The sequence below is a fragment of the Epinephelus moara genome, chromosome 16, assembly GCF_006386435.1.
Source record: "Epinephelus moara isolate mb chromosome 16, YSFRI_EMoa_1.0, whole genome shotgun sequence".
NCBI classification, from domain to species: domain Eukaryota; kingdom Metazoa; phylum Chordata; class Actinopteri; order Perciformes; family Serranidae; genus Epinephelus; species Epinephelus moara.
Genome location: NC_065521.1, coordinates 45604558 through 45619474, shown reverse-complemented (window position 1 = coordinate 45619474; position 14917 = coordinate 45604558). Strand labels below are relative to the sequence as shown.

The 14917-nt window shown below is 44.1% G+C and overlaps 1 protein-coding gene across 1 annotated transcript in view; it reads left to right on the top strand.

Annotated features, from left to right (window-relative positions):
• Nucleotides 1–14157, top strand: part of irak1 (interleukin-1 receptor-associated kinase 1) — a 16985-nt gene extending 2828 nt beyond the window's left edge. Inside the window, 15 exon segments of the mRNA XM_050064787.1 lie at nucleotides 924–1091; nucleotides 1173–1325; nucleotides 3934–4034; nucleotides 4180–4368; nucleotides 4624–4688; nucleotides 5991–6102; nucleotides 6301–6422; nucleotides 6506–6719; nucleotides 6841–6909; nucleotides 7003–7090; nucleotides 8135–8229; nucleotides 10436–10542; nucleotides 10544–11031; nucleotides 11249–11347; nucleotides 13629–14157. Of these exon segments, the coding sequence (XP_049920744.1) occupies nucleotides 924–1091; nucleotides 1173–1325; nucleotides 3934–4034; nucleotides 4180–4368; nucleotides 4624–4688; nucleotides 5991–6102; nucleotides 6301–6422; nucleotides 6506–6719; nucleotides 6841–6909; nucleotides 7003–7090; nucleotides 8135–8229; nucleotides 10436–10542; nucleotides 10544–11031; nucleotides 11249–11347; nucleotides 13629–13696 (2138 nt within the window). The 3' untranslated portion in view covers nucleotides 13697–14157.
• The last annotated feature ends 760 nt before the right edge of the window (nucleotides 14158–14917 follow it).

Sequence of the window (14917 nt, the reverse complement as noted above, 5' to 3'; positions counted from 1 at the left end):
TGTAAAGCCCTGTGAGGCAAATTGTGATTTGTGATATTGGGCTTTATAAATAAAATTGATTGATTGATTGATTGAGTACTTGAGTACTTCAGCTACATGTGGCTGACAGTACTTGATAACTTTAACTACATGTGGCTGATAGTACTTAAGTACATGTGGCTGACAGTACTTGAGTACTTCAACTACATGAGGTTGACATACTTGAGTANGCTGACAGTACTTGAGTACTCTAACTACATGAAGCTGACAGTACTTGAGTACTCTAACTACATGAGGCTGACAGTACTTGAGTACATGTGGCTGACAGTACTTGAGTACTCTAACTACATGAGGATGACAGTACTTGAGTATTTTAACTACATGAGGCTGACAGTACTTGAGTATTCTAACTACATGAGGCTGACAGTACTTGAGTACATGTGGCTGACAGTACTTGAGTACTTCAACTACATGTGGCTGACAGTACTTGAGTACTTCAACTACATGAGGTTGACAGTACTTGTACTTGAGTACTTCAACTACATGAGGTTGACAGTACTTGAGTATTCTAACTACATGAAGCTGACAGTACTTGAGTACTCTAACTACATGAAGCTGACAGTACTTGAGTACTCTAACTACATGAGACTGACAGTACTTGAGTACTTTAACTACATGAGGCTGACAGTACTTGAGTACTCTAACTACATGAGGCTGACAGTACTTGAGTACTCTAACTACATGAAGCTGACAGTACTTGAGTACTTCAACTACATGAAGCTCTGCTTGTAATGGAGTATTTTGACATGCTTTATTGATACTTGTACTTGAGTATTTTGTGGGTGTGAGTAAAGTATAAATACTTCAGAGTGGTGCTTCAGTACTGTACCTGAGTAAATGTACTGTGAACTAGAAACTGATCGATCAATAAATTTCTGTTACAGCCTCGGAGGTCCTCAGTGATCAGACCGCCGTGCGATTGGCTGAGAGGAGGGAGAGGCGGACTGACTGGGTGATGAACCAATGGGAGAACAGGAACGGTCGTGTCGGGGAGCTGATCGACCTGTTGGAGCGTCTGCAGCTGCTCCGCCCCCGTGATGTCATCCTTGGCTGTGAGTTCACTGACCTCTGCTGACCTCTGTGGGGTCAAAGGTCAAACTCTGCAGCTGACTTCTCTCTCTCTCTCTCTGCAGGGGTGTCCAGGCTGAAGCCTTCCTCGTCTCCTCTTCCTCCTGCCCCTCCTCTGCCGCCGCCTCCGTCTCCTCCTCCTTCTGCTGTCTTTGACCCCCCTGCCAAACAGCCCGAGTCCCCGCCCACACTGAGCACCTGCAGACTCAGCACAACAGGTAACACACACACACACACACACACACACTCACAGGTCTGAACCTGACTGGTTGTTGTCAGAGCGATGGGAGGCTGTAGCTTGTTTTCCACTTCCTGTTCAAGGCAGGAACTTGGCGCCGTTATTCACCTTCTGTGTAAACGGTCCAGTCACAGAATGGGGACAGAGTCTTCAAGGCAGCAGTGGAGGTTGTAACAGTGCCATAACAACATGTGTGTCAGAGACTGAATAAAGATGGACGACATGACAGCTCCCCAAAAGTGAAGCCAAAACATCTGGGTCGCCCCTTGGTGGCCGGCTGCAGTATAGGTCATAAACCCCGCCCCCTCCATGTCAGCTGATGGGACATCAGCCAAACTAAAAACACAAAGGACACGTCAAATAATTTTTTTCCAAAAATGGTTTCTGTTGTTTCAGGTAGTTTAATCACGCTGCTGTTCAGTCTTTATGCCCGGTTCAGACTACACGATATCAGTCCGATTACAGCCCGACACAGGGTCGTACGCTGTTGGCTCCGATTGTGAACGAGTTTCGTACACAATAATCCATCGTTTCATCTGGTGTAGTGTGTCATAGTAGACGACAACCCACGTTGTGTCTGGGACGCCTCACGACGTTCCAACAGAAAGTCTAGCCTGTTTGATTTTCTTTTAGTCTTCCACGACTTCTCGCGTCACAGCCGTCACTTTGACCAATAGGAACACAGAGCGATCTGTTGCCGTGGAAACTGTACGAAAACAACAGCCCAGCCTTTCAGATATTTCCTGTAGGGACGTTAGCACACAGAGTAAAAAGGAAACAGCAGAGGCACTTTATCAACCTGCTGAGTTCTGCCATTAGCATCAAGCTAGCAAAGAATGTTCTTTCTTCATAATGGAGGATATAATATATATATATGATCATTTCATTTGAAAGAATCCCTTCACTTTCTAAAGAGGCTTTTATTGTGAAACATTTTCAGGAACTTCCTGTGGAGGATTCAGTGACTGTCATAGTTTTAATGTGGTACTTCAGTTGTAGCTCCGCCCATCTGGTGACACTTTTTATGTTACTACAGTAACAGTTCAGCTGGGACATGAACAGACACAGTGACAGAAATAATGGCTATAATAATAAAAATAGGACAAAAATAACCCGATGACATCACACACAGCGTGAAAGACGACCAACGATGATTGGTTGTGGACTCTTTATGACTATCCATAATGGCCTAATGTGACATAGTGACTGTCAGAATAGACAAGCATGTCGTGTAATCTGAACCTGGCTTTAGCTTCACCTCTGTAAAGTGGGCGGAGTTGGACATGCGTCGTCCATCTTTATATACAGTCTATGATGGGCATTAAAGGGATAGTACGCCCAAAAATGAAAATTCAGCCATTATCTACTCACCCATATGCCGAGGGAGGCTCAGGTGAAGTTTTAGAGTCCTCACATCCCTTGCGGAGATCCAAGGGGAGAGGAGGTAGCAACACAACTCCACCTAATGGAGGCTGACGGTGCCCCAGATTCAAACGTCCAAAAACACATAATTGAAACCACGTGTGTGCACTTGCAAGCACGTGAACACACATGAATGCAGTCCACAGGGAGGCAGTCAGAGCTACAGGCTACAATGAGGCTAAAAACAGAGTTCAAATGACGTTTTTCCAAACAACTTTTTATGTCGGGGCTTCAGGACACTTGGATCACTACGGACGAGCAGTATGGAGATATTTTGTGGTTTCAATTATGTGTTTTTGGACGTTTGAATCTGGGGCGCCGTCAGCCTCCATTAGGTGGAGTTGTGTTGCTACCTCCTCTCCCCTTGGATCTCTGCAAGTGATGTGAGGACTCTAAAACTCCACCTGAGCCTCCCTCGGCATATGGGTGAGTAGATAATGGCTGAATTTTCATTTTTGGGTGCACTATCCTTTTAAAGGGAGAGCTGGCAGGTCTGGACCACAGATGGGACAGGTGTAGCGTTTTGAGGATGTGTTATGTGTGCGACCCTCTGCAGGAGATTTAAAAAGTAGCTGTTAGCAGTTAGCAGCTAACTCAAAGAGGAAGAACAGCGGCCAAAAATGTCCACAAATTGGGAAGACAAAGCCCTTTGTGCTGTAAAACAAGTGTCATGACACACTCACTGATGTGCTGTCTGTCGGAGCTAGATTAAATGAATGATTTGTAATTAAAATGTTATATGAAGCCTAATTTTTTGACAAGTAATATTCATACTGGTTCAAATAAGCAATATGATTGTATTTTCAATCTTTGCTGAGCAACAGTTGTGTAAAAGGAATTAAAGGCCTGTTGACTTCAGTGATTTAAGCAAATAATAGCCCGGGCTATTAAATAAAGTTTTACTGTACTTACTGACTACTACTTCTACTTGTTTATCTTCCTCTGGTTAATGATGATGAAGTGATGACGTCATGAATGTATCTGTCGTGAAAACTGAATTATAAAAAAATTCTCTCGTGGGTGTTCAGTTGAAACCAGATCAGACTAAATCACTTAGACACACAGGTGTGTGTGTGTGTGTGTGTGTGTGTGTGTGTGTGTACACTGCATATCTGTGCGTTGTATTGGCATCAACTCCTGCTCTTCTTCTTGTGTTCTTTATTCAGTAGACAAAGGAGGAGGAGGAGGAGGAGGAGGAAGAAGAGCCCTCCCTGGACCAGCCCCGCCCCCTCCCAATCTGCAGTCTGACCTTCAGCGACCCCCCCAGGTAACACACACCCCCACACACACACACACACACACACACACACACACACACACACACACACACACACACACAGAGAACAGGGTGTCATAATAATGAATATGATGATGATGATGATGATGATGATGATTATGATGCTGTCCCTCAGGCGCCCCCGGCGTTGGCGAGCACCAGCGGCAGCATCAGCGGGAGCGGCGTGATGTGCTGGTCGTATGAAGAGGTGCATGCTGGGACGGCGGGGTTCTCCCCCTCCCTCCAGGTGGGGGAGGGGGGGTTCGGAGTGGTGTACAGAGCGACTCTGAGGAACACCAACTGTGCCATCAAGAGACTCAAACAGGTCAGCCAATCACATCACAGCACAGCACACATACAACTCATGGTGAAGGTCACATGACACGCAGCACTTAAACAGGATGTGATGTCATGTTTGTGAAGCAGCCAGTGAATATTGATCAAAGTGTAAACATCAAGTTTGATCACTGAACATGAACTTCTACAGCTGTGTTTCTATTGGCTGTAACACTGACAGGAAGTGGACTGTGGTTGGTCAGAGCTGTTGTTGTTGTTGTTGTTGTTGTTGTTGTTGTTGTAGGACTGTCTGCTGGACTGGGCTCTGCTGAAGGAGAGTTTCCACACTGAAGTGGACAAACTGTCAAAGTGAGTACAGCCGTGGATTCAACAAAACAGCATCGGTGTAAACTTTGAGATTTGATGTCTCGTGCCGGCGCCAGCTGTGGACGGAGACATTATGCTTTTGGTTTGTCCGTCCATCCGTCCTGTAAGGAGGTTTGATTCTGAGCTGAGGGGGGTTTCATGCTGCATGATATTTTAATGCGAGGGCAAAAACCACTGTTCAAAGAAATGACTGACATAACAGTGGAAACTTTAGATGGTCCTGAGACGCACACTAACATCCAACCAGGATTTTGATTCTCACAGTAAACCTCTGCTAATTAACGCGCTCTGATACAGACTGAACCAATGAAGAGATACATCAGTGTGTCTGTCTCTATCAACGGGAGGAGACACAGACAAACTGCCATCGAGCAGGTTCGCCTCACAGTCAGTGACCACACTGACTGACTGACAGTTAAAGTTTCCTCTCTTTCTGAAACGGGAAAAACCCAAATTTTCCCTCATCTCAGGGTGAACACAGTGTTTGGCGAGCTACTTGGAAAATGTAGTGAGCTGAGTTACCAGATACTCTGCATCAAAGTTTCAGTACATTGAAGCTGTCCCCGGAGAAATGTAACAAGCTAAGCTACGAGGAAATGGTAAAACTAACTCACTTTCTGCAGAGCTACTTTTATTTTTTTACTTTATGTCAAATTAAATTCAATATGGTGCCTTAAATTAAGATTGTCATCAGCCAGATACAAAATATTTATTCTGTGGGAGTCTCTCTATGGATGGGCTGTTTGCAGAATAAATATTGCACCTCGCCCCGCCCCCGCCCCCAATTATAACCGAGCACGGCCCGAACCCGCAGCGCAGCACTGTGCACACACTCCGTTGGAGCGGAGCCTGTGTTGCATTCAGGCGTTGTCACGAAAATAACAAATTCCAGCACTTGAATATCCGCCGACCCCTTGTCTATGTGCCTCGGGGTGGCAATGGTGTCAGTGACATCACCTAATCTCAGTTTTATTATCCTGACTTTGATCCAGACCACCACAGAACAACAGTACTTTTTTTCCTGGGAAAAAGAGCTTTGAACTTTTGATTAATCAATTAATCAATGTCACTAATGAAAAGATATTTGACTCAGAAAGTCGTGACGTCACCACCACGCTACTGAGAAATGGAGTTAAGTTAGTGACATTGCTATTTTAGTGACGCTGCTGCCCAACACTGGGGTTAAATACCTCAAACCTGCTCTCTGCAGTAATACAGCCCAGATCGTGTGTGTGTGTGTGTGTGTGAGACACAGTGACAAACACTAACACGTGTGTTGTTCAGGTTCAGACATCCGAACATCGTGGATCTGTTGGGTTTCAGTGTAGGAGGAGGATCAGTGTGTCTGATCTACAGCTACATGGAGCTGAGGTCACTGGAGGACCAACTGCAACAGGTAACACACACACACACACACACACACACACACCAACACAACATATGGCTGCAGTTCAATCAGGAGAGACAGGAGTACATCTCGACTCTGTATGTGTCTTCATATGTTTTAAAAGTGTCCATCCTGATGTGATGTCATCTGTGTGTGTGTGTGTGTGTGTGTGTGTGCATGTGTGTGTGTGTGTGTGTTTGTTGTCAGGAGCGGGCGTGTCTCTCCTGGTCTCAGAGACTCGGTGTTGTCAAAGGAGCGTCAGCTGCTCTGCAGTACCTCCACTCGCCGCCTGATGGACACTCGGTGCTGATCCACGGAGACGTGAAGAGGTCACTGCGCGTTCACTGCCTGCACCTGTTGCACGTTCACCTGCTGTCAGCACTCAGCTCTGTTTCTCTCTGTGTCTCTGCAGTTCAAACATCCTGTTGGACCGCCACCTGGTGGCCAAGCTGGCGGACTTCGGTCTGGCTCGGTTTGCGTGTCGCAGCCCGGCGGGACGCACGGCGGCTCAGACAGTATCTGTCGGTAAGACGGCAACGGTCAGAGGAACGCTGGCGTACCTGCCGGATGAATACGTGAGGGACGGAGAGCTGGGGCCCGCTGTGGACACATACAGCTTTGGAGTGGTGAGACATGGCAGGGGCAGATGGGAAATGTAGTCTGTGATAGATACAGACTTACTTTGACTTTACAGCGATTGGTTCATCAGCTCAGGACTGACTCAGACACGTCTGCTGTGTGTCTCAGGTGCTGTTGGAGATTCTGACAGGTCGGCGAGCTCTGGAGAAAAACACGAAGTCAGGAGAGCGATACCTGGTCAGAACGCACACACATTAAAATATCAAAACCTAGCTGAATTGTTGTTATGGTGTTTGGCTCAGTGATCTGGTTCTGGTTCTGGTGGTGTAGAGGGACCTGGTGGAGGAGGTGGAGGACAGTCCAGAGGGTTCGTGTGCAGCATCCTGGAGGAAACAGCTGGACCAGCGGCTGATCGCAGGTCAGTGTATGTGTTAAGGCGGATTTACAGTTGTGCCTCAGCTCTACGCAGACCCTGCGCTGTGGCCTACACCTTTGTGATCACTCTGCAGTTACACCTCCAAAACACTGGCCGGCGGTGGGGTTTCTGTCAAGGAGGTTAAAAAGAGGAGAGGTCATGGCACCATATCACTGGGGTACAACACATGCGCAGTGAAATCTGAACGCACTTTCCAAAGGGCTCAGTAGCTGGCGCACTATCATAGAACATGAGGATGATTGATTCGTTTGACTGTGGCGTCTGCAATCTGAAATATATTTAGAAAGATATGGGTGAGAATTACAATTCTGTCATCATTAAGAAGATTCTTCATGAGATCCTATATCAAAACGTTCTACTGTATATCAGCAGCTATCCATTTGATCCAAAAAGTTCTGTCAGGCCGAACGCACCCAAGAGGGTTAAATATAGTGCACTTGAAAGATCACCTGAGCAGACACCACCACTTTAATTCCAGCGCCATCTACTGTAACCCTCCAACATTAAACAAAGGTAACGTTGCAAAATTCGGCTCCATTACAGCTCACAAGGTTCACTGACAAAACAACTGTCTGATACTGAACACGTTTTCCAAATAAATACAACATGCTAACATCATTAGCACAAACCTATGGCATTTTACATTGTATAAATTAGCCTAGCAGCTATCAGAGTTGCTCTCTACTCATATGAAGCCAGGATAAATCACACACAGGACTTTAAATGCTATTTTGTGGCTTCATTGTCTTCAGTTTATTGTTTCCTATCAGTGAAATAAAAGTTAGTAGAAGTTTGGTTTCCACTGAGGGAAATGGTTTTCACTTTACAAAAATAAACAGGAGGTCTACTGTGCCGTGATGGGTCATTAAATTCCTGGGGAGGTGCATGTCAGGGTACTGCGTAGGCTGTGTAGGTACGACATAGGTACAGCGTCTATTTTACGCAGAAGTATAAATCCCACTTTAGTGTCACATGACCTTCCCTACCTGTTAACCTGCAGCTGCTGTACTCATGTTGTGTGTTTAGGTGGTGCTGCAGAGCCGGCTGGCTGTATGGAGGTGGTGGCTTTAGCGTGCAAGTGTCTGGACAAGAAAAGGAAAAGGAGACCGGCCATGACCAAGGTCAGAGACACTTCATGAAGTTCCAGGGTGATTGCTGGTCCTTAAAAGCTCCTCAAATGTTTTAAATACACACAGGATGGGTCTTAAATGTTTTAAGTCACATCACATAAGAGTTTCCTGTGTTAGTGCTACAGGAAGTGTCATTTTAACAGGAGGAGGAGACCCTACGACACAACACCAGTGTGTGCACCTATTTTCACTTCCTCTACACATTTAGGTCAAACATTCAGTCTGCATATTTAGACTGAGGCTCTGTTAGTCCGCCTGCTCGTTAGTTTATTCAAGAACACAGAGTTTCATCAGCTTTATACAGAACCAAACAACGGCAGCATCGTGTCACTCCAGTGTATGATTTTAGACAGCATGATGACATCACAGAATAAAAGGAGGCATGACAGGTGTGACGTCTAACACAACAGCGCTGTGTTACATGTAACACACATCGGCAGCACTTTATAAACAATAACAACATAAAGCACGTCAATAACAATCATTTCGCGTCCCTGTTATATGGCGGCTGATCTCGTCCTCTGCTCAGAGGGTAAGGAGCTCCTGGACCTCATTGTTTGAGTTAGCTGCTAACTGCTAACAGCTGCTGTTCTTCTTCTTTGAGTTAGCTGCTAAGTGCTAAGCATAATATGTTGCCACACCCATCCCACTCATGATGCTGTCCTGCTGGCTGTGCTGTGTATGCAGACATCATTGTATGCGACAACTCTGTCCCCCCACTCAGCGAACAAACAGGAAGTGTAAAAAGGGGCTAGTGTTCTCACTGGATGATTTAAAATGACTTTTTATTTCCCAGTCATGATGTCTGTCAAAAGTCAACTTAAACTTATACAACTTATACTTACCGGCCACCTGTTCAGCTGCTTGTTAAAGCACATATCTAATCAGCCAATCAGGTGTCAGCAACTAATTAACATTTAGTCATGTAGACATGGTGAAGACGTCCTGCTGAAGTTCAAACGGAGCATCAGAATGATGAAGAAAGGTGATTGAAGTGACTTTGAACTTGGCATGGTTGTTGGTGCCAGACGGGCTGGTCTGAGTATTTACTGGGATTTTCAGCACAACCATCTCTAGGGTTTACAGAGGATGGTCCCAAAAAGAGCAAATATCCAGTGAGCCAAAATGCCTTGTTGATGCCAGAGGTCAGAGGAGAATGGCCAGACTGGTTCAAGATGATAGAAAGGCAACAGGAAGTCAAATAAGCACTGGTTCCAACCAAGGTGTGCAGAAGACCATCTCTGAAGCAACAACACCTTGTCCAACCTTGAAGCAGATGGGCTACAGCAGCAGAAGACCACACCAGGTGCCACTCCTGTCAGCTAACAACAGGAAACTGAGGCTACAATTCACAAGGGTTTTCTCACCAAAACTGGACAATAGAAGATTGGAAAAACCACATTCAGATGGAAGCATGGATCCATCCTGCCTTGTATCAACGCTTCAGGCTGCTGCTGCTGGTGTAATGGTGTGGGGGAGATTTTCTTAGTACCAACTGAGCATGGTTTAAACACCACAGCCTACCTGAGTATTGTTGCTGAGCGTGTCCATCCCTTTATGTCACAAAGCTCACATCATCTCAAACATGACAATGAGTTCACTGTACTCCAATGGCCTCCACAGTCACCAGATCTCAGTCCAATAGAGCACCTTTGGGATGTGCTGAAACATCATGGATCAACTGTGTGATGTCGTCATGTCAATATGGACCAAAATCTCAGAGTATTGTTTCCAGCACCTTGTTGAATCTGTGACACAAAGAATTAAAAAGGTGGTCCAACCTGGCACTAGCAAGGTGTACCTAATGATGTGGCCGGCGAGCGTATATTTTCAATTTGAAAACTGATCAAATGTTGGAACGGTTGAAATGAAAATAAAACAAAAACTCACTTTCATTTTTAATTTTAGGTCACAGGTCAGAAAGTTATTAGTCAGTGTTCATGTTATTTTGTCATTCACCAAATATGGAAAGTCAAATCTTAATTTGAGATAATCTTATTTTAATATTTGCAGCCACAGACATCTCTAAGATCAGAGAAACTTCAGATTATGGCTGTAGTGATGTCTGCAGCCTCTGGGGGCGCTAGCACCTCTTTATTGATGTAGATGTGTGATGATAGAAGTGAAACGAGCGAGGCATCCTCAGGGATCCTGCTCGGGTCCTCTTCTCTTCCTCATGTCGGTGTTCTCCTCACAGGTGTTTGAAAAACTTCAGGACATCCACGTCATTGTGAGGAAGACCAGCTCCTCCTCCTCTTCCTCCTCCTCCTCCTCCTCCTCCTCCTCCTCCTCCTNCCCTCCCCCTGGACTCTACTGTGGGAACTCTCTCCAACCAGCTGTCCAAACTGGGACCACTGGAGGATACGTACCAGCCCTCCCAGTCCTCTCAGCTCTCCTCCTCCTCCTCTTCTTTCTGCTCCCTCACCCCTCCTCACCCACTGCACTCCTCTGCCTCCCTCTCTTCCTCCTCCTCCTCGTTTGCTGGTCCATGTGAAACGGATGAGAGTCGAGGCCTCTCCCAGTACGACGTTAGCTCCCAGCACAGATCTAATGGGACCAGTTCCAGGTCTCTGTCTTCATCCACCAGAGACCAGTATCACAGGCCAACTGGGCCCACAGAGTCGCAGCTGAGCCAGCCTTCTGTCCCCACTGAGGACCAGTACAACTTCCCTCCCCAGCCCAGCAGCCCCAGTGACGGGTCAGGGCCCGGGCAAACCACAGCAGAGCTCCATGGTGTCCCACAATGCCTCTCTTCTGCGGGGTCCCTGCAGTCGGTGTCTCCGGGGCCCTCAGGTACGTCAGCAGCTTGTTCAAGGAGCAGACTGCAGTTTATTTGTTTGGATCTGAACTAGGGTCTTTATTTCACAAAACACTGTTTTTGTTTTGGAAACAAAGTAATCTCACTACTCTGAACAGTTTATTTAACAGACAAAAAAATCCTTGTTACCATGGAGATGTGTGATTGAAGTGATGGAGTGTGAAAACTGATTGTTCTCATGTGTGTGTTCAGTCCACATCAATCCCAGTAAGCAGCGTTTCCTGCAGAAGAAAACTTTGTACGAGGAGGGAAGGATTCAAACCCCCGAGCTGCTGTCGTCTGATGACCTTTGTACGTTAAACATCTCAAATCTTTGATTTCATCATGCTTCCTGTCGTCATCTCATTCTGTTTCATGTCATCAGATATCAAACGTGTGTCATGTCATCATCTGATTTTATGTCATCACATCTCACGTCTCTTTGTATCTCATCTCATTTAATCTAATTATCTCATCAGTTTTAATCTGACACTTAAATTTTCCCGTGATTATTTACCACTGAATTACAGCTCACAACTCGCTGCTCCGCTCTGACTGTTTCTGCTGGCTACTGAAACATCCTGATGCAGACTATTTACTGGAGTTTACCAGCCTGTCACTCATTTGAAGATAATTACAAGCACAGCCGTCCTCGGATTTGAATGTCCGACAGTCCACCACTAACACTTTCATCACGTCTCGTCAAGGAAAATAAAACAAAGATTTCATTTTACTTTTTAATATCAAGATCTATTTTTAGCTCATTAGACGGATTTATTCATCGATTTATGGAAGAAAGGCTGTTGATGAAAATGAAAATCATAGATGAACAAAATGAAGACTGCATTTGGCACAAACATCAACTTTAAGTTAAGGAGCAACTGATTAGAATTTGGTGGTCAAAGGTGAAAGGTCATGGTCACTACGACCTCGTCTGATATTCTTGTGAACGTGGTATCTTAAAAACACCTCATGGGAATTTCTTCAAATTTGGCACTAACGTCCTCTTTGAATCAGTAATGAACTGATTAGAATTTTGTAATCGAAGGTCAAAGGTCAGTGTGACCTCACAAAACATGTTTTTGGCCTCAACTTAAGAATTCATTCACTAATTATGACAAAATAATGAAGTGATGACATTTCATATCCAAAAGGTCAAAGGTCAGCTTGACTGTGACATCATCATGTTTTAACGTCATATCTCAGGAACAGAAGGGGAGACATTTGGTCAGATACTGAATTGGTGACTCTAATCTTGAAACTGTGCTGATTGTATAGATCTTCTGTGTGTGAAGCATCCATGTTTTCACTGACATGAATGGAGACTGTAACGTTGTGTTCACACCAGGTGCAAGTAAAATGCATAAAGTGCAATTTCGCATCATATGCTTATTTGAGAGAGTTGAAAAATCTGAACCTGAGCAACTGATTCGTGCGTGATAGCCAATCAGCATTGAGATCCTCCAGGGATATACGACACCGAATACGTACTGGTTGAAGTTCACTCATCGCTTCATCGTGAAAATTCACATTGCGTTTCGTGTGAACACAACAGAAGAGAAATTCGACTGGTGTGCGGAGGCAAACAGCCGCATGGTCTCACATCAAATCTACTTTTATCTGATGGCGTCATGTTTTATTTTTTAACCTTCATGTTTGTCCCTCTCACGTTTTGTGGTGTCATTTTATGTCTCATCTTATTTGAAGAGTGTCGTTTCATTTTAACTGAGATCATCTTGATTTTTATGTCACATTTGATTGTATTTGATCCAAATGATGTCATTACTCTTGTCTCACTTTATAACTATTGCGGCTTCCACATAAGTTCAAAATTGGCCGCCCACAGAGGTCATAACAGGAGATATGATATACTCACTGTCTTTGGTTTAATTGTACTCACGGTTCTATGATCCAGGTGCTTCGGTTGGTTTGCAGGGTGTGTGGAGAGTTGCACGATGATACTATCAACTATTTTTTTCTTAAATCAACGGGGTATTACAAAACCTCATCAAACAATAAAAACTAAGATTACCCAAACACATGGCGGTTACAGACTGTAGCCCTGTGGCGTCTTCCACGCTTCACATTCACTTCAGCACACCTGCCTTTAATTAAAGGTTCCCCAGATGCTAGGTCAGGTGGTGCATTCAAGTGACAAGCAAAAAATCATGGGAAACTAGGACTTGGTAAAAATGACTCTAACAAAAACATTAATGTTTTATTTTTATCTTATCTTCAGGCTCATTCTGTGTCCTCTCATGTTGTCACATACTGCAGCTTATTATGAAGTTAAGATCTCATTTCATCTTGATTCATCTCGTTCAGTCTCATCGAGTCTCACTTAACGTCTACTGTTTTACATCACGTTATATTTTCTCCTATTGAGGCCGATCTCTTTTCCTCCTGTGTCGTTTTAAATCTCTCATTCTATTTCATATGTTGTACAGTTTTCTGTCATTGCTATATTTTCTACCACCATCACACATCTCGGTTTATCTCACTCATCCATGATCTCATTCTGTCTTATCTCTTTTTCTCTCATCACATGTTTCACTACATGTCGTCTCATATCTCATTTCATATCTCATGTCAGATGGTGGGCGGAGTTCTGTCAGAGGACCAGAGGAGAGTGACGAGCTGGAATATCTTCAGCACCACTGACACAGACTGATTCAGAGTCAGATTCACTTGCTGTCATCATCATGTTTGTATCACGAACTGCTGAATCTGTTCTGGACGTCCCACAGACTGAAGCTGTTGTCGACACATCTCCCTTCATTTACTCCATTTATACAAATCAGTAATCTCACCAATCATACGCAGCAGAGGTTCACATGAAGGTACGACATCATCATCACACCTGCAGTGACGTCATGGTATCTGTGACGACATGTGGTGGACTAAAGACACGTCAGCTGGGACTTTTTGGTCACGTTTGTTTACAAAAACATTTATTTGTACGTCTTTGTCATAAAATACGTGAGTACAAAATCTACAGTATTTCTGTGATGTATTTTAATTGTATTGTAGTTTTGCATTTTTATATTTATTCTTTTTTTTTTGTGACCAAACACCTAAGACAAATTTACCTGCTTCAATAGAGTACAATAAAAATCACAACTTTATAAAGGGTTAATAAATCATTTATTTCTCTCTGTACATCACTTAGAGGTAAACTTTTGGGTTTCTGGGTTGTGGCTGCTGTTTAATTCAGTCAGTCGACCAGCAGACATTTCGTTGAACTGTTTGACCTCTGACCTTCTGAAGGAAACAGCTGCATATCATCTGGACCAAAATCCATTTATTACATGATCAACTTATTGATGAGTTACTGTGAGAACCATTGATTTACTTTTAACATTATTATTGATAACTTCTTTAGATAACTGATTGAGCTGTTGTTTTTTATTTAACTTTGAACCTCCCCAAAGCTACAAATATTTTTCCTTGAGCCTCCTGGAGCAACAGGCAGAAAATGCATGTCCCTCCTTCAACCATAAATTAGTTAATAGGGACTGTTCTTTATTTATGAGGTGGGAGGGACTTATGTTTTTTTATTTTGGTCTTGGGTAGAGGCATAAAAATGTAGCGGTTGTGTTTTATATTTTATTTTACTGCAGATTTTTAAAGGAAACACTGTTTCTACGGGCCAGCGGGTTTGGAAGCAATGTTTTCTTTAAAAATCACACCAAAAAAAAAAAGAAGACATTGTTATATTTTCACATTTCCGACGGACCTTGGACACGTCATGTACAATGAACGCTTCCATCACAATAAAACCCCCCCAAAAGAAATCAGATCTTAAAACAGTGATACTTAATCAAAATCACTTTATTCTACGTCTCATGTAGAACTTGTCCAAAAATTAACAGTTTGTCCAAT